The sequence below is a fragment of the Monodon monoceros genome, unplaced genomic scaffold, assembly GCF_005190385.1.
Source record: "Monodon monoceros isolate NGI ecotype Baffin Bay Population unplaced genomic scaffold, NGI_Narwhal_1 Super_Scaffold_9, whole genome shotgun sequence".
In the NCBI taxonomy this organism is placed as follows: Eukaryota; Metazoa; Chordata; class Mammalia; order Artiodactyla; family Monodontidae; genus Monodon; species Monodon monoceros.
The window spans coordinates 9,690,897-9,709,567 of NW_021703786.1; the positions used below are offsets into that span (position 1 = coordinate 9,690,897).

Consider the following 18,671-nt stretch of genomic DNA (forward strand, 5'->3'; position numbering starts at 1 on the left):
CCCCTCACCCCAGTCTCAGCTCTGAACACTCACATTCTCCAAGAAGCCCATCTTAACCAAGTGGAAGAGGGACAGGGCATCTACAATCAAAAGGTGATGACAGGGACTTCCCTGATGGTCCAGTGGTTAAGAATCTGTCTTGCAACGCAGGGGACACTGTTTCAATCCCTGGTCGGGGAACTAAGATCCCACATGCCGCAGGGCAACTAAGCCCGCATGCCGCAACTGGAGAGCCTGTGTGCTGCGACTACAGAGCCCATGTGCTCTGGAGCCTGCACACCGTAACAAAAGATCCCGTGTGCTGCAACTAAGACTAGGCACAGTCAAAAAATAATAATAATAAATAAATAAATATATATTTTTTAAAAAGGTGATGACAGTAGCAACCTATAGAGACATTCACTACATCCCTCTACAGGTTCTCACCAAAATATATCAATACCAGAAACTCGTTTTGTGTATGTGTAAATATATGTGTGTATATGTAAACACAAATACACACACACACACACACACATGCACCCCACGTATATAACACAAAAATCACATGAGAATAAAAGGATCAGTTGCCTGCCTCATATACTGAGCACTGGCTCCCTAGGGACTACGTTTTTCACTCATTCTAGACAGTACTTACCACTTTGTGGGCATGCAGTGAATACTACACCTATCAATCCACAGATTAAAAGTAATTCCTTCATTGAGGACCAAGCTCATGACAAATGTGAAGTTGTTCTTGAACTATCCAAGGAAAAGAAAAGGTCTGAAATAATTTAATACCCAAAGCCAGTTTCTTTCCACAATTAAACACTATAATATTTACTGCCCTCAAAATCCTCCAAATTTCATTTTTAATGTAAGAGAGGACTATATATTTTCCCTCAAACTAGATTTGTCTTCAAAATACCATTTCTTAATTAGATTGTTTTCTCAACTACCATGAACATTCACATAGGTATTTTAAATGCTGCAAAACAGTAATAACAGAATGCTTTATGAACTTCATGCTCTAAGGAGGGGGAATGGAATGTTGCCAATATTAGACAATGCAGAGAGTAAGACACAGGGTAAAACCTAAAAATAAACATGTGATTTTACAAATGAGCGACTTGAATAAGAGACTAAATATGCAAACCTTTGGTAAAACACTATTTCTCAATGTCTTGTAATTGCTACATCCACGTCTGTATACATACTTTATGGAACTGACTTGCCATGTGCCTTAGTTTTGCCCTGAGTTCTTTTATATTTAATCACATTTCTCTGATTGCAGTGATTAATTCTTAACAAAATGTAACTGAAAAGGTTCACGGAGTGCAGCTCTGTGTTTGTAAGTCCTAAGGGGCAAAAGCATCACGGTCTTGGAACAATATTCACATTCCCACTAATCACAGGGAGAAAACTACTCAGATTTAGGACAGTGATTTCTCATTCAAGAAGTTGTATTCAGCAATGTAAATGAGGCCACAGATAAAGCATTCTGTGTATTTTAAGCTCAAAACCATCAGTGTCACAGAGCCGAGAGGTAAACAGATGCCTGTGCAATTTCACTGAGGCAATGGCCAGATGTTCCTGCTCACTCTCCTGTTGTATGCAGTACAAACATGTTGTAGATACTTTCACACTGACAGCACACATTACCCCTTTTTCTAATTGAAAAGTGGAAGTGAAGGACAGTGGTTTCTTTGCCAGCATTCTTTTTTCTTTTTTAAATTTATCGTGGTATCCTCAAGAAATGACGTATCTCCATATGCATCAAGCTCCTTCAAGGATCTTCCTGGGAGTATTTTTGATGTGATGAAATGTATGTCACCTAGAAACAATTTGATTCTCCAGTTCCCAGATTCCCTTTAGTTTTTCGGGCTCCCTTCCCTGAGAAAGCAATGAAACTGCACCCGGCCTCCACTGAGGCACCTGTCTGATGAAAAGCCGCTGGATTGGTAATCTGAGACCAGGCATTAACTTCACCAAATGATGTCAGACTTGAGACAGACATAACAGCATTTGTAATGAAGTCACTTGTAATCTCATCATTTTGAAATCTGCCTGAGTATCTTTTATTTCAAAGCCCTTGAGACGAAGACAGCTTCACCTAGCACGGAGAGGAAGGGTCAGTCGAAGCTGTTACAGGACTGGTTTTGAGACCGCTAGAAGCGGCATTACAGGAGCTTAGGAAAGGAAAGCCAGGTGGGCACTTGTGTAGATTAGAATGCCTAACTTTCCTAATCAAAGTATGGGCCCAATCTTCAGAAACTGTTGCCTCCACAAAAAAAAAGCCCAAAGACTGTTGAAAGGCTTCACTGTTTTAACAAGGCTAATTCTTATTTTAATCCAAACAGTCCATCTGAAATCCAAGGTCCTGGGGGATATGAATGGATTGTTTGAAAGATAGCATATTTTATGCTCTCTGTGTGAACGCTAATGTACACACATATATACATATGTATATGTGTGTGTATAAAATATATGTATCCCTGCAGCAATATTTATGAGAAATTCTTAATATGGAAAGACAATTGATTATTTCTTGGGGAACCTAAAAAAATCCCAATTCTGCCCATTTTCCTCTAAGGAAAATAATTTTTAAAATTCAAGAAAAAAAGAGCTAATGGATCTCTGTTTTCTGTCACTTTAATAGACCCAGTGTTTCAGAGTCTTACCTGAGACAGCCACTCTTCATCTTCCTGTCCACTATGGTCAGAAGCTAAACTGTCATAGGACCCATGCCGAGTAATGGGCCCAGGACTTCCAGGGGGAACCACTGCAGGAGAAAGAAAATGTATTTAAACAACTTTAATCCATGCAGTGAAAAAAATGAATGCGGGCATAGCCATCCTGAATACTGTGGTAATTTATAAGCTAAAATAAGACATTCAATGCACAATTCAAATAATTAACGAACAAGAAAGACTGAGTTTCTGAGGAATAAGAAAAATCTCCAAATAAGAGTACACTTTAAAAAACATCTGCAGGAATTTAGTCATTACATATATCACTGTTAAAGAAATACACAACTAATTTCATCTGAACGGCACAAGTACATTAAGGAATAGTGACAATTCGATTGCCCATGCACCAATATAATTCCTAGCCTTTAGGACACTTCAGTCCTCTCCATCTAACAATGAAATTAATTTAATGCAGTTCCTATAATTCAGGAAGGGGTTTTTAAAACAAATATCAAATAAGATTCTTTAAGAGTCTATTTAATAGTTCATATAAAGGGAAGGCATTAAAATATTTTTAATTTTAAAACACTTTTAGTTCCTAAAACATTTCATTTATCCAAAGAAATGTTTCATTTTTTCTGGATACTTCAGTAGTTTCCCTGATTCTTAGGTGGTAGGATATAGGCTTTAAAACACAAAGAGGCTGCTTTCTCATAAAAAGAAGAACCTTTGCTTAGTCAAAGCAATAAAATGATTCAGCAAACATTTATTGAGTTCCTAATGAACCAAATACCATCCCAACAGAAACTTATTTAAAGTCCCATACTATTTTTTTTAATTTAATTTAATTTATTTATTTTTGGCTGCATTGGGGTCTTTGTTGCTGAGTGCAGGCTCTCTCTAGCTGTGGCTTTCAGGGACCACTCCTCGCCACGGTGTGCGGGCTTCTTATTGCGGTGGCCTCTCTTGTTGCGGAGCACGAGCTCTAGGGCGCGCAGGCTTCAGTAGCTGCGGCACTAGGGCTCAGTAGTTGTGGCTCCTGGGCTCCAGAGCGCAGGTTCAGTACCTGTGGCACACTGGCCCCGCAGCTCCGCGGCATGTGGGATCTTCCCAGACCAGGGCTCAAACCCATGTCCCCTGCACTGGCAGGCGGACTCCCAACCACTGTGCCACCCAGGGAAGTCCCTAAAATCCCATACTATTTATTTGCTTATTTTTATTATAAAATAGACTTCATTTTTAAGGACAATTTTAGGTTCAAAACAAAATGGATGAGAAGATACAGATTCCCCATATATTCTCTCCCTCTGTATACATTTTAATACTAAGAGAAATAAAGCAATAAAGTACTGAGGGGAAATAGAGAAAAGAAAAGGAAGAGAACAGAAGAGGATGGAAAGTTGGTGAGTATTAAAGAAACCTAGAAGAAACAGAAAAGAATGAGAAAAAGAAAATAATCTCAGAATTTCTACCACCCAGAGATAGGTATATATACTTCAGTATGTGCATTTTCCTTAGGCTACATTCCTAAAAATGAAATCAAAGGATATGAACATGTCTAAATTTCTTAATGCATATTCTCAGAAAGAGTTACACTTCCATGAGCAGTGACTGAGAATGCTAATCTCACAGCTCTCTTGCCAGAACAAGGTATTTTGAAGAACTAAATCTCAGTGAAACAGATATTAGTGAAGTAGACAGAGCAGAACATAGGACAAGATTTTAAAGAAGACGTACTCACAAAAACCTTATCTTAACTATCTGGGAGAGGAGAAATGATACCAGTCAATTACTCATCAGAAGGAGATAAATAGTATTAAAATACAAGATTTGCAGTGGTTAAAACTATTAGCTATCAGTTCTTCAGATTCATAGTTCTACAGCTGAGAGGCATGCTGGCATCTGGCACAAAACACAAGTTATCACCAAAGCATAACACCTAATTTCTTAGGATTCTGAATATCATGAAGAAAAGAATACCATAATAATCAATTAATATTTAAGCATCCTTTTAAATAATTTTGGTGTATATTGCAAAGATGATAAGTAAATTTATGTTTGCAAAGGCTGAGTTGTTCCCCAACCATTTGTATTCTTTTTAATAAATAAATTTGATATTAAATTCTTAATACAGAACAGAGCAAGAGTATGCCTCAAAACCCCACTCCCTAAATACTAGTCAAGAAGGCAACTATGGACAAATATCTAGAGGTCAGGACACACTTTGGAACGCAGTTGAGGTGAGAGAAGATTTTAAAGAGGTGAGGTATGAATAGGCCATGCAGATATCTGAGGGGAAAGTGTTACAGAGAGAATATCAATTACAAACATTTTGAAGTGGGAACATAAAGGAAATGTTTCAGTAATGTCAGGAGGCCAGTGTGGTTGGGTGTGATGAGGCAAGTTGGGAGTGGAAGAAGAATCAGGAAGGCAAACGGGGCAGGGATCAGCAGATGGTTTACGGCTTTCTTTTTTTAAAAAAAATAAAGCTAGGGTAGACAGAAAGATATTGGAAAAACTTAAGAAGAAGTGAGAAATTATACCCTTGTGTTACCAACTAGTACCTAATGTGAATTTTTTCCAGGAGTTTACAATGTACTTTACATATGCTGAGCCTAGGCTACTACCTGTTGCAGAATAAGCATTCCATAAGTATTACGTGAATAAATGGAGTTTTGCATTCTGGAATAAGTAATGATACCAGAATGGTAGAACACTTATTCATCCATCATCAAAATGGGATAAACTTGGGAATTCCCTGGAGGTCCAGTGGTTAGGACTCCATGCTTTCACTGCCGAGGGCCTGGGTTCAATCCCTGGTGGGGTAGCTAAGACCCTGAAAGCTGCAAGGCACAGCCAAAAAAAAGAAAAAGGCAAGGGGTGGGGTGGGAGGGGGGATAAACTTAAAAATAATCCAGGGCTTCCCTGGTGTCGCAGTGGTTGAGAGTCCACCTGCCGATGCACGGGACACGGGTTCGTGCCCCGGTCTGGAAAGATCCCACATGCCGCGGAGCGGCTGGGCCCGTGAGCCATGGCCGCTGAGCCTGCGCGTCCGGAGCCTGTGCTCCGCAACGGGAGAGGCTACAACAGTGAGAGGCCCGCCTACCGCAAAAAAAAAAATAATCCAATGGGACTTCCCTGGTGGCGCAGTGGTTAAGAATCCACCTGCCAATGCAGGGGACACGGGTTCAAGCCCTGGCCCAGGAAGATCTCACATGCTGCAGAGCAACTAAGCCCGTGCGCCACACTGCTGAGCCTGGGCTCTAGAGCCCGCGAGCCACAGCTACTGAAGCCCGTGCGCCTAGAGCCCGTGCTCTGCAATAACAGAAGCCACCGCAATGAGAAGCCCACGCACCACAACAAAGAGTAGCCCCCGCTCGCCACAGCTAGAGAAAGCCCGTGAGTAGCAACGAAGACCCAGCACAGCCAAAAATAAATAAATAAATTTTTAAAAAATCCAACGGCAGAGAATGGTGAGGAGTAGGATTATAGGTGAAAAAAGGTTAGTTATGAGTTGATTATTGTTGAAGGTGAAGAACAGGTACATGAAGAGTCATTATACTATTGTTTTTTGATTGTGTGTATGTTTCAAATTTCCCACAGTGAAAAGTTTCTTAAGAAAAAGAAAAAGAAGAAATCTCTTCCTCCTCCTCCTCCTCTTCCCAGCCATTCCCTGTTTCCCAAAGGAAGTGGTAAAAATACCAAATGTATATCTATGAAAAATTAAGTCTGAATCCTGAACTTCTAAATTGAGATTGTAAGAAGAGTTTCCATACCTTATGTTCACTAAAAAACAGTATTCTTATTAAGAAAGCTTTGAAGCATTCAGAAGATTCACACTATAAAAATACAAGTGTGGTGGAATAATATTTTTCAACATAAAATAAATGTCCTTCCCTCTCTCTCATATTTCTTTACATTTAAAAAATTTCTCCAATCCAGGTAGGAAGAACATTCCATGTTTACTATCTCAGGGAAGCAATGATATACCTGCTCACAGAGAAAAAAAGAATTCAAAAATTTGACCCTGGGATAAGAAAAAGAGATTGAAAGTATGATAGTTAAGAAGAAAGTTTCCGTGCTCTCCAAGCAGCTAATTATTAGGAAAGATATTTTGAGATTGGAGTGAGAGTACCATAAGCAGAAAGGGGGGAAAAGAGGGTTCCCAAGGAAGGGTATGAAATGACAGAATTCAGAAGGAGTTTTTGGCATGAACAGCTGTGAAAAATCCTATCTTCATTCTTTTTTATTTTGCGGTATGCGGGCCTCTCACTGCTGCGGCCTCTCCCGTTGCGGCCTCTCCCGCTGCGGAGCACAGGCTCCGGACACGCAGGCTCAGCGGCCATGGCTCACGGGCCCAGCTGCTCCACGGCATGTGGGATCCTCCCGGACCGGGTCACGAACCCGTGTCCCCCGCATTGGCAGGCGGACCCTCAACCACTGCGCCCCCAGGGAAGCCCTTTATCTTCATTCTTGGGTAGAGTTCAAGGAAGTAGCAGGAGATTCCACATGTGCAACAGTAGAGAAGCTGTGCACATAGTGGGTCTGCACAGCTGAGCCTGTGACAACCTCTCTAAGTCCCCTATGGATGGGATGATGACTATTTACTATGTGTCCAAGAGTAATATGGACAAGGTCCAGGGAACTGTCAGACTTTGAAAAGGCTTTGAAACAAGGACAGATGTTGCAGAGATCTATATGAACCAATAGCCAATGATCGGGCAGGGAACTGGGACATCTCAGTGGTGAAAATAAAGATAAAATGATCCCTGGTCAGGGAACTAAGATCCCACATGTCACGTGGCCAAATAAATAAATAAATACCAGCTATTATTTAAAAAAAGGCTATAGTTGATGAGATTAATTTTTCTGTACTTGTTAGGATGGAGGCACAAAAGAGGACTTAAGAGAGTTTATTTATAAAAAAAAGTTACATATATTGCAAGCCTGAGTTTAATGGACCAATATACCTACCTTCTATCTAAAGAAAAATGGTTAGTATCTTTTACTTTTACCAACTGTTTTAGATAGTTAATAATCTTGGGTTAGGAAAAGGATATGGAATTTTGAAATAAAAATCTCTGCCATGTTCTATCCCTACCTTTAGTACAGTAATTTAAAACAAGCCTATCCATCTAACTAAAAAGGATACACTGTCAATTTTCTTTAGAGAATACAGCTTCAAAAGTACTGCCTGTACACACAGGCATTTGATAAGTATAGATCAACAACCAAGGGCAGGATGAGCAGATCGTTATGAGGTAACTGTGAGCTAGACTTTGTTTATATTGTGTTCTCAGGAAAGCAGATCATGCTTCTAGTGAGTAAATAAAAGCTAAGAAAAAAATCACTAAGTGTATTTTGCTGGCTTACAGTGATATATGAGTGTGTGTGTAGGTATGTGTGTATTCCTATGAATATATTTATATATTTTATATGTGTTTATGTGCAAAGCAAACAAAAACAAATCTGCTTCAGCACTGACCTTTGCACATTAGTCCTGTTAATCAAAACTCCCAAAAAACTTCCAAGTCAGTAGAACAACCTAAGTAAAATTATGAACAGAAAGATTAAATGGCCCTCTGATAATACCCCTACGTCTGAATCCCACGTAACAAAATTCTCAATTTGAAAATGGAAAATGTCAATTCATAATATAACATCTCAAATCCATAAGTAGTCAGGAAGAGGATCAATGAGTATAGAATTTTTACAAATTACCCACATAAAATATAGTAATTAAATAGAGTTATAAACATTGTATTAACAGATACCTAAAGTGACACGCTGAAATCTCCTTTTTTTTTTTAAATTTTATCTGTGGTATGTGGGCCTCTCACTGTTGTGGCCTCTCCCATTGCGGAGCACAGGCTCCGGACGCTCAGGTTCAACGACCATGGCTAACGGGCCCAGCCACTCCGCGGCATGTGGGATCCTCCCGGACCGGGGCACGAACCCATGTCCCCTGCATCGGCAGGCAGACTCTCAACCACTGCGCCACCAGGGAAGCCCCGAAATCTCCTTTTTAACACTAGTTAATGGAATATTTGAAGGTTAGGATATGTAGGTTTGAATCAAGGTTCCAAGAATGAGTTATTACTAGTCCTGGAGAAATGTAAAACTCTCGACATTTCAGGGTGTTTTACCCGAAGTAATAACAGTGTACCCTCAATTCCAGGGAATCAAATTCTTTCGAAAATCCCCAGAAAGTAACAGCTAGATCTCAATAGCCTAAGTTCATCCACAACAAATCTAGCCTTCTAGTTGAAAGAGAGAGATACATTTTTACCATTAATATATTGAATACACTTTATATTAGAGCAGGTAATTACTTTTCTCAGTGTTTTGGTTATGGTTTAGATACTCCAGAAAAAATCAGATCTCCTAACTACGGAGTTTATAACAGGGCACACAGGATCTAGATATTCCATTAAGATGAAAGAATAAAAGGAATAATTATTTGCTCCCAGCATCATCTGTCCTTAAAACAATGAAAGAAAAGAGTTGACAATGCATATGAAAGTTAAAAGACTAACCACATACATGTTATAAGCATCCTTTTTATATAAACTGACACAAAGCATAATGCTGAACAATGAGCAGTGCTTATTTATGAATCCAATGAAGGGAAAATCTATTTGGTTCTGTTATGTTCTTGTTCTAGTCTTCCCTGCATCTCTTGAACTCCCAGTAATAAATTCTCTTAGCTTCAGAGGACACAGCTGCTAGTCAAGCACAGGCTCTCCTGGAGCGAACTCCACGCTCCCAACTTTAGGAGATGCTAAAAAGCTGCTCTACTCCCTGAAATGAATCTTGGTAGTACTGGAATCAGGGAAATCTACTTCTCAAATAAGGGGGTAAATGTTGATCCAAACGGTATTTCACTTTTTATGTGAGATGTAGCTCTCTGCTTTAGCTTCTATTGCAAAACCTAAAATATGTTCATATGCTGAATAAACAGCTCTAGAAAGAAACGTAGAGAGTCTTTTAATATGAAGAAGCAAAAATGGATCCAAAGGTTTTTATTTGGAGAAGTGAGTGAGAGCTGGGTCATACCGACAGCAGAGTGGGCGGTAGAATAAAATATTCTTCAGATTCAGGACCAGACACGGCTTTTGTTTTCTCCTACTCCATACCATATCCCCACCAATCCTCTGTGAACAATAAAACCCTTACCATGCTGAAGTCTTTAGTGGAGACCTGAGAGGTGAATAATGTTGTGCCAGCATTATTCAGTCCTTTAAGTTATTTAGGGGAACAACATTCCTTTTTCTAGCAACAGAGAAATTTGTGAGTTAAGTGACATCATGCTGCCTTGAATGAAACAGCTCAGGCTCAAAGTTCACCCAAAGGCCAACAGTGATAAACTCTCATCCAAGGACAAACTTCAATATATTTTTGGTACTTATTAAAAACAGCATTTATATAGCAGCCATACAGTAAGAGAGGGTTCTTTACCAAACTCTGTTTCTGATCAGAAAGCACTCAGGATCTCAGGAAGAAATTCTGCTTGGGAATGTAGTTTCTTAGTACAGAAAATAAAATTTGCCTTTTAAGAAGAAAGGCTCAAATAGAAATAATCCGAAAGCAAAATAGTCTAAGGCATTTCCTAACGAACAAGCAATTCACAAAAGAGGAAATACAACAGCCGACAAACACACATAAACGGTAGTAATCAGAGATTTGCAAAATTTAAGAAGTTATGCTTTCATACTATCAAACTGACAAAAATTAAACCCTGGTCTTTTTAAAAATAATTTTTTAAAAAGGGAGAAGGCTCTCAGGTCAAAAATACCACACCTAACTACCTTAAGATAAAGGTACCTACTTATATTTATTGAGGGAGTGACTCTTACCTCTACTGAACTCTGTAAGTTTTCTCTGTAATTTATAAATGTTTCCATTTAAATGTAAAGGAATTCATTGGATTTCACACACAGAGTAATCAAGCAATAGCACGATATATTACTGGCTAATCTGTTTATTAGGAGCCATCTCCTGTATCCGTGCAACAACTGAAGTGTTACAATACATAAAAGGGAACAGGCTTTACCTATGTTATATATTAAATGGATCAATGATCTTCCTTGCACCCTGACCCTGCGGTATCATAGATGTTCTCTAATTAATTATTAAAGTTTTCTAACAGTCAGTCATTGTACATCTCTGGTTTCACTTTCCTTTTATTCCACATTCCCAGAAGAACAGTCACAAGCAATATATAATTAGAAAAATGACATACCCTCATTGTTTATGAGATAATAGATTTCACTGGATAACTGACAACCCTAGGTGCATCTCCTCCCTACCGTGCTCTGTCTCCCTTGCCCTACCCCTAAAGCATCATATAATATTCCCACAGAAGACATAAACTAAGGAGCTTTCATTTGTTATTCTTCCTACCATAACGGTCATTTGCCATTTCGTATCTGGACAAGTTGTACCTGGGGATAGACTGGAAGGGGTCACAATTTAGTTTTGCTCCTCAGTGTAACTCTAAATATCATAAAATGAACAGAAAGAAAAAAACACAATGGCTTCAGGCTGTCAGCAAGATCAGCTACTCCCCTGAAAATTTCGAACTGTCCCAACTTAATAGGCTGCGACAGTCCCTTCAAAACATCTGCAATTAAAGTCACCTGGAAAGATGTACACAATTTAATGTGTATTATGGCAACTCAATTCATAGTACAACTATATTATATATACATTAAACCAGTAGTAGGATAACTAGAAAAGTGAGTCCACCCTGACTATTTTAAAGGATCATACTATGTCTGTATAATACCTTGCTTGCAGCTTAGAGATAACAACTTTGTATTACCAAGGGTTAGATAATCTATCCAGAAAAATAAGTCTAAATAACAACAAAACCATTCTTATCAAAGCTCACCTTTACATAACTGTTACCTCACGGGAGGAAATGAACGTGGTTGGGGACAGGGGTGACTCAGTTTCCACTAAATATTTCTTGGTACCTTTTAAATTGTGTATACTATGTACCTATTTAAAAATTTATAATTATAAAGTTGTGGAATAAGCACACTACAGTTAATATGGTTAGCGAAGTCAATCCAAGAAGTTAAGAAAGGAAAACAAAGAAATAAAATGTGTAACAATAAATGATGGAAACCAATGCATGAAACAGAAGTTGAGCTTATAGCATATCGAGTCATACATTTCCCCCGTTTTCTTAGGTTTTGTGGCGTTTTCTCTAAAAAGGGAAATAGAAGTGCTTATATACACTCTTTCTCACACTCACTCTACATGTATCTGTTTATCATTATCTCTGTATTTACACACACATATCAAATATAGGACCAGCTTTTAGCAACTGCTCAAGTACACATGGTAGTGTATGTTTCTGCTGAGGGAAATGACTATTTGCTGGAAGCTAGAAGCTCTTTGGTGCTAGTTCTCTGTAGAATTATGAGCTGTAATCTTTCGATAGTGGCAACTGTATTCTCACAGCTAACCCTGTATGTTAGAGGCAGCTCTTTCAGGAATAATCAATTCTCTAAATTCAAGGAACACTCTAAAATATAATATCCTCTATGAGATTGAGATGAGTAGAGGTTAGGCAGAAAGTATTGCAAATTGATGTCTTGAAGGTAAAAAATCACTGTTTTGGATCATTAAACCACATTCAGTCATCAATGTACCAATCTGTACAAGTAGGCAATAGGCCAGTTATTGGAAACGTATTGTTCCCGATCTAACCTACAATGGCACAGTTGAAGGGCAAAGAGTCTAATGTACTCAGTCCAGCCTCCACAACAAGGTCTTATAAAACGAATATAAAGGGGAGGGAGTCGTTCGGAAATGTAAAAACGGCAAAGATCATTTTTTGCAAAGAGTTAATGCAGCTTCTTCCATGCTTCCCTTATTTATTATCTAGCTGCATACCAGATAAGGCCAGATCATTATACAGCAGGAAGAATTAAGTACAGATTTTCTCTTGCCTAAGCAAAAGAGGCAAAGTTCTCTTGGCATGGAGAGTTAAAAGCTTTTAGTTGTGGAAGACATCAACATTTTCAACCTATACTTAAGAACATAATTTAAAATCTTTCCAAACAATCATTAAGGATCCTTGATATGTTCCATAAAATAGAGAAATTAAATGTTTAAGATTTTTACCTCTAAATAAATCAGAAAAATCATAGAGCCAAGAGGACTGGGGAAAGAATGAGGTGGAGAATACTGCCTTACAACCACCGTATGTTTTTCTCTCTTTCCAAATGCAGGAGAACATTTTCCAAGGCTTGCTCTTCCCTCTACTGCTGCACAATGTACAACTACTAGAAAGAGGTATCTCCTTATTATTAAGTCCTTGTCATTAGACACATACTAAAGTATTAATAGGTAAAAAGATACAAGAGTGGGTGGCTTTCTCACAATACTTTTATCCACCATACATTAAAAAAAAAAAGATTTTAAGAGAACGTAATAAACAAGAGTGGCAGAATGTTGTTAATTCTTCAAGCTGAGTAATAGGCAGACTCATTATACTATTCACTGTACTTCTGTGAATGTTTCAACATTTCCATAATAAAAAAAAATTTTAAGTCTGTTGCATGAATGAAAAAAACAGCAAACATTTCTTGACCCGCAGTTGGACACAGAGCCATCTTGATTCTTTTCTTGGCAAGACTAGGAGATCTATGAAGTATTCAGGACTATGTTGTTTTCCCACAGCACCATACGTGTGAGGATCATCCATATTAACACCTTTAGCCTTAGTATAACATTTAATTTCTATGCTCTATAACAAATTGCAATAGTCTGTCCTTCCGTCTCCCCTTCTTTCCCTCTTTCTTTTTTTTTAAAGATTTTTTTTTTTGGTTGCATTGGGTCTTTTTTGCTGTGCGCGGGCTTTCCCTAGTTGCGGCGAGTGGGGGCTACTCTTCGTTGTGGTGCGCGGGCTTCTCATTGCAGTGGCTTCTCTTGTTGTGGAGCATGGGCTCTAGGCATGCAGGCTTCAGTAGTTGTGGCACGCGGGCTCAGTAGCTGTGGCTCGCAGGCTCAGCAGTCGTAGTTTGCAGGCTCTAGAGCGCAGGCTTAGTAGTTGTGGCGCACAGGCTTATTTGCTCCGCTGCATGTGGAATCTTCCTGGACCAGGGCTCGAACCCGTGTCCCCTGCATTGGCAAGCAGATTCTTAACCACTGCGCCACCAGGGAAGTCCCCTCTCCTTTCATTCTTTTTCTTTCTTCCTTTTCCCCTCCCTCCCTCTCTTCCTCTCTCATTGCCTTTAAAAAAAAAAAAAATCACCTAAATAATATTATATGAACACGTTCACTATAAACTTCAAAAAATATGGAGTAAAAAACAAAGGCTCACTGGAATAGTGAACAATGATTCTAATGACAAACTCAGAAAATCAAATGCCCTTCTGGCATTTCAGAAGTCTGGGGGTTGAGAATCTTACCTTTTATGTAAGTTTCAGAGTTTTAAGGCAATCATCCAGAGTAAAGCCTTTCAGAATGCAGTGGACACCAAGAAAAATCCCAATTCCTATAAATTACTAAGGTATTGAAGATGCTCAAAACAAATAGGTCTAAGAGAAATTTTCATTTGCATCAATAAATTAAAATTGCTACGAAAAATTTCTTTCTATAGGTTTGAAAATGCTCAGGTTAGAGCCATACTTGTCCAGATGACCACTTAAAAACAGAAGAGATAGGATTTACCACAAATGTTTTCTCTTCACTGTTGTTTGTTAACAACAAAGCTGTGCCGACTAATAGTATCTCAGTCATAAAGCTCTTGGAATGGATAGAGGCAAGAAAGACCTCAAAGGAGAACAAGAATACTATTTCTGTTAACACCACCTACAAACAAAAGTTAATCTCTGCTAAGTTTTTATTCTATCCAAGATAATGTGTAAAGCTTTTTGGATGAATTACCTCATTTAATCTAACACAATCTTGTAAGGTAAGTATTACTCCCATTTTAATGGCAGGTAAACTAAAGCCCAGAGAGGTTAAGTTATCTGCCCAATGTCACCCAGCCAGCAAACAGCAGAAATGGAATTTAGAACTGCAAACTCCAAAGACCATGTTCTTAACCTGAAGTATAAACTCTTTCAATTCATGATGTCTCTACCTGGTAAGTTCATTATTTTAAATTAAAATTTTCATGTGAAACATCTGAGAGTTATTTATCCCCAAATATAAACTATATCACCGATTTAGTCTCCATGATTCCTTTATTTCATGTCTTAATATAATCATTTTTCTCATCTTAATAAACATCTATGTATACTGATCAGAGATACCATATAAAGCTATGGAATAATGGGAAAAAATGACTGTGAACAGAAGTCCCAACACAAGGAAGTTACAGACATTCAAGGAAGCCTTACATGTAGTAACAGAAAAGAAAGTACTTTGGACCACACTTTACATTCTCTATAATACCCCTGAGGAATTAGAAGATTTCATTTTAGAAAATATTGGTTTGGTTTTATACTTAAAGTATAAGTGACATAACCATGGGAGGACCACTGGTACCTAGGAACAGCCTTGGAAGGCAGCAGAGTGCCCAAGAGAAGAAAAAAACAGTAAACGCAAAATATTCTTAGAAATCTCAGCTCTGGAGCTTCCCTGGTGGCGCAGTGGTTGAGAGTCCGCCTGCCGATGCAGGGGACAAGGGTTCGTGCCCCGGTCCGGGAAGATCCCACATGCCACAGAGCGGCTAGGCCCGTGAGCCACGGCCGCTGAGCCTGAGCGTCCAGAGCCTGTGCTCTGCAACAGGAGAGGCCACAGCAGTGAGAGGCCCGCGTACGGCAAAAAAAAAAAAAAAAAAAAAATCTCAGCTCTGACCCAGACTTGACACCATGTAAGGGAGGTTCTGATGCTCTTCATGTGGTCATAAAATACAAAGAAAGCATAGTAGAAAAGGCAAGAAACTAATGGTATAAAAGCACTCCAGTGTTTCTCGTCTCTCCACCAACTTCCACAAAATCACATGGCAGAAAGCCTCCTGTCATATGTCAACAATAAGGAGAACAGACTCAAACTGGAGAGAGACAATCCATGGCATTCACCCACCTCCCTTCTGCCTTGGTCATTCGGTTGGTTACCTTCAGAAAGAAAGACCATGAGAAAAAGAAGAAATTGAGTGATGATAAAAGCTTATACACCATCAAAGCAAAAAGTAAAGCTTTTGACTTAAATGAGACTCCAAGGGCAAGATGGACAGACAGGGGTACAGCTGAGAACCAAGCAGAAAGGCTGAGTTTCCCTGGTATTTTCTACTTTTCTGGAATAAGAACTAAAAACTATTACGCAGTCAGGAGGGCCTGAAACATATAACAGAGCAGAAATTATTATTTTTTTATGATTATGTAAAGGGCAGTGGCCAAGAGCAGCCCTTCTGTTAACAACAAAGAGGTGTAGGTAAACACATAAGCAATGCTACCATAAAGTGGAGATTTTTGTTTTAACAAAATCTATATTTATATGATTATATTTCCCATGGTTGAGAGCGGCTATAATTAATGGATTTCCCTCGTTCTCCTAATGCAGCCATTTGTCAATTCAAATACAGAATGTCCAATCAATTTTGATGTATTTAGTAAGCAATTTGTCAAATGGTGCTATAATCCAGTTAATATATTAATTCTTGTCATGGAGAGAGTTCTGACAACTACATGGTTTTCCATAACTGGTCTGGAGAGAAAAATCTGAGCTGGAACTCAACCGTCATTCTTTGGAGGTGACACCTCTGTGTCCCGGGATCTGAGAGCATGCCACAGTACGTCATTTAATAGGAAAACTGCTTTGCTGAACTAGACACCTGGGGTCTACTGGACGGTGTGGCTGCCAGTTCATTGTAATACTGGTTTTCTTTGAATGCCTGTGTGTTTCATATATTTTAAATAAACTGATCAAGCCAATATATGTGACACGAAAAATGCAAAGTATGTAACCTTCCAAGAGAGGAACAAGGCTTTACCAATGAAATGTATGCATCTTAAACTTAAAAAGTACTCTTATAAACACTTTCCCCTATTCTTAATGTTTCTTCATATGAACTGCTACAGAAGTGGCTCTCAATCTTTTATTTTCCTACCCCAACATCCTTCAGGTAAATGGCTGGCTCCTAGCAGTACTTAACAGGGCACTGTACTGTTAGGGCCACATAGTTAGTCACCATTAGACAAGACTCTTAGAAGGCCACCTTCAGCTTACACAGTGCGAAGCTCCGGACATGACAGTTTTCTTACTTTATATTTCATCCAATAATCACTATGTTATCTCCATCTTTTCCCCAAGTCTATCTATGCACTGGGGGCTGGAGAGAGAACCACGGAGATTTCAAGTAGGTGGCCCAAATTTATATCACAGAAGAAATCTGGACTATAGTGATCAAGGAAGTATCAAGTTCTTTCTCAAACTTTTCAGTGGGATATTTAATCACTACCAGTTTGGGCATGGCAGGAAACAGAAGATAGGTTTTTAGTGTACCACAGATAACCTCCATGGGTGTATTTCGCAAATACTTTCCAAAGATGATGGCTCTATCCATTCACTATGTCCAAATCTTTCCATATTTCTCTATCAGGAAATGCAAAAGCAGACATGAAGGCAAATCCTTTCTAGAAAACAATACTGAAAAACATGGCAAAAAAAATTTGTTTTAAACAGAAGAAAAAGAAAGAAAGAAAAGAGGAAAGGAACATTACATTCATCTTCCAGACATTAGGCTCCCCTTAGCACATTTATGAACCATGCAAGAGCAAATTGTCAGAGTGATTTGGCACAAGGCTGTGTATTTAAAAACCTGCCATGTGCACTAGTCCTCCAGACTACCAGACGTCCCATTGTTTGATGTGTCTGCTGAGAAAGGTGCCCTATGTGTCAGAAGAGCACACTGAATATTTTTCAATGACCCAGGGGGCAGAGGTCGCTTATTATAAATGGATAATGAGACCTAATGCAGTGCTCTGAGTATGGACAATGAAAGGGTCTATCCATAGCCCCTGGTGGATTGGTCATTCAGGCTTTTATTTCCTCTGCACACTTAATGGAGTCAAACAATTGACAGAAATTCTATAGAGAAGGCTGAAACTGAGAGAAACAACTGTATTCTAACTCTGATAGACAGATACAAATAGTGACCCTGAAATGGCGCCAGAACTCCCATCACCACTAACGTAGCAGACAGCTGTAGCATTCCCCCTAAATTCCCATTTAGTCATTTGTTAGCAATTAACCTTACTGATGGAAGTGATGGCACATGAAACCACAAGCTCCTGCCAATATCAACCCATTACATTATTGCAGGTAAGCAGACACAGACCATTCTTTTAGTTCCTTATTTTTGGAGAAAAAGGCAAACAGATATCCCTGTACCCTCCATCCTATATCCCCACTACTCAACTAACAAAATGCATATTCAGGGGTATCAGTATCTGAATATAAGAACCTTAAACTCTGGTGGGTTAGAGTAAATGACAGCAGAAGCAGAGGTACTCATGGACTAGAGGCTTTATGACCAATAGATTATTTTTCTTTAATCTATCAGAATCAATGTTCTATCCCAGCCAAATCTGCCAATCTGATGGCAATGAATATTAATAGCATAAATGGAAAAGAATATACTGTCAACTGTACCTGAAAAAAAAAGCAGGTCATAAAGCAACCTACAGGGCTTCCCGGTGGCACAATGGTTAAGAATCCGCCTGCCGATGCAGGGGACATGGTCCCGGAAGATCCCACATGCCACGGAGCAACTAAGCCCATGTGCCACAACTACTGAGCCTGCACTCTAGTGCTTGCGACCCACAACTACTGAGACTGCGAGCCACAACTACTAAAGCCCACATGCCTAGAGCCCGTGCTCCGCAACAAGAGAAGCCACTGCAATGAGAAGCCCGCTCACCACAATGAAGAGCGGCCCCCACTCACCACAACTAGAGAAAGCCTGCTCGCAGCAACGGAGACCCAACGCAGCCAAAAATAAATAAATAAAATAAATAAATTTATTAAAAATAAAGC

The 18,671-nt window shown here is 39.2% G+C and overlaps 1 protein-coding gene across 8 annotated transcripts in view; it reads right to left on the reverse strand.

Moving 5' to 3' along the window:
• Positions 1–18,671, reverse strand: part of BCAS3 (BCAS3 microtubule associated cell migration factor) — a 578,108-nt gene that overhangs the window by 289,050 nt on the left and 270,387 nt on the right. For all 8 annotated transcript variants that reach the window (XM_029211565.1, XM_029211568.1, XM_029211573.1 and 5 more), the window contains one exon: positions 2,661–2,761. In XM_029211565.1, coding sequence (XP_029067398.1) covers positions 2,661–2,761 — 101 coding nt within the window. The remainder of the gene's footprint in view (positions 1–2,660; positions 2,762–18,671) is intronic.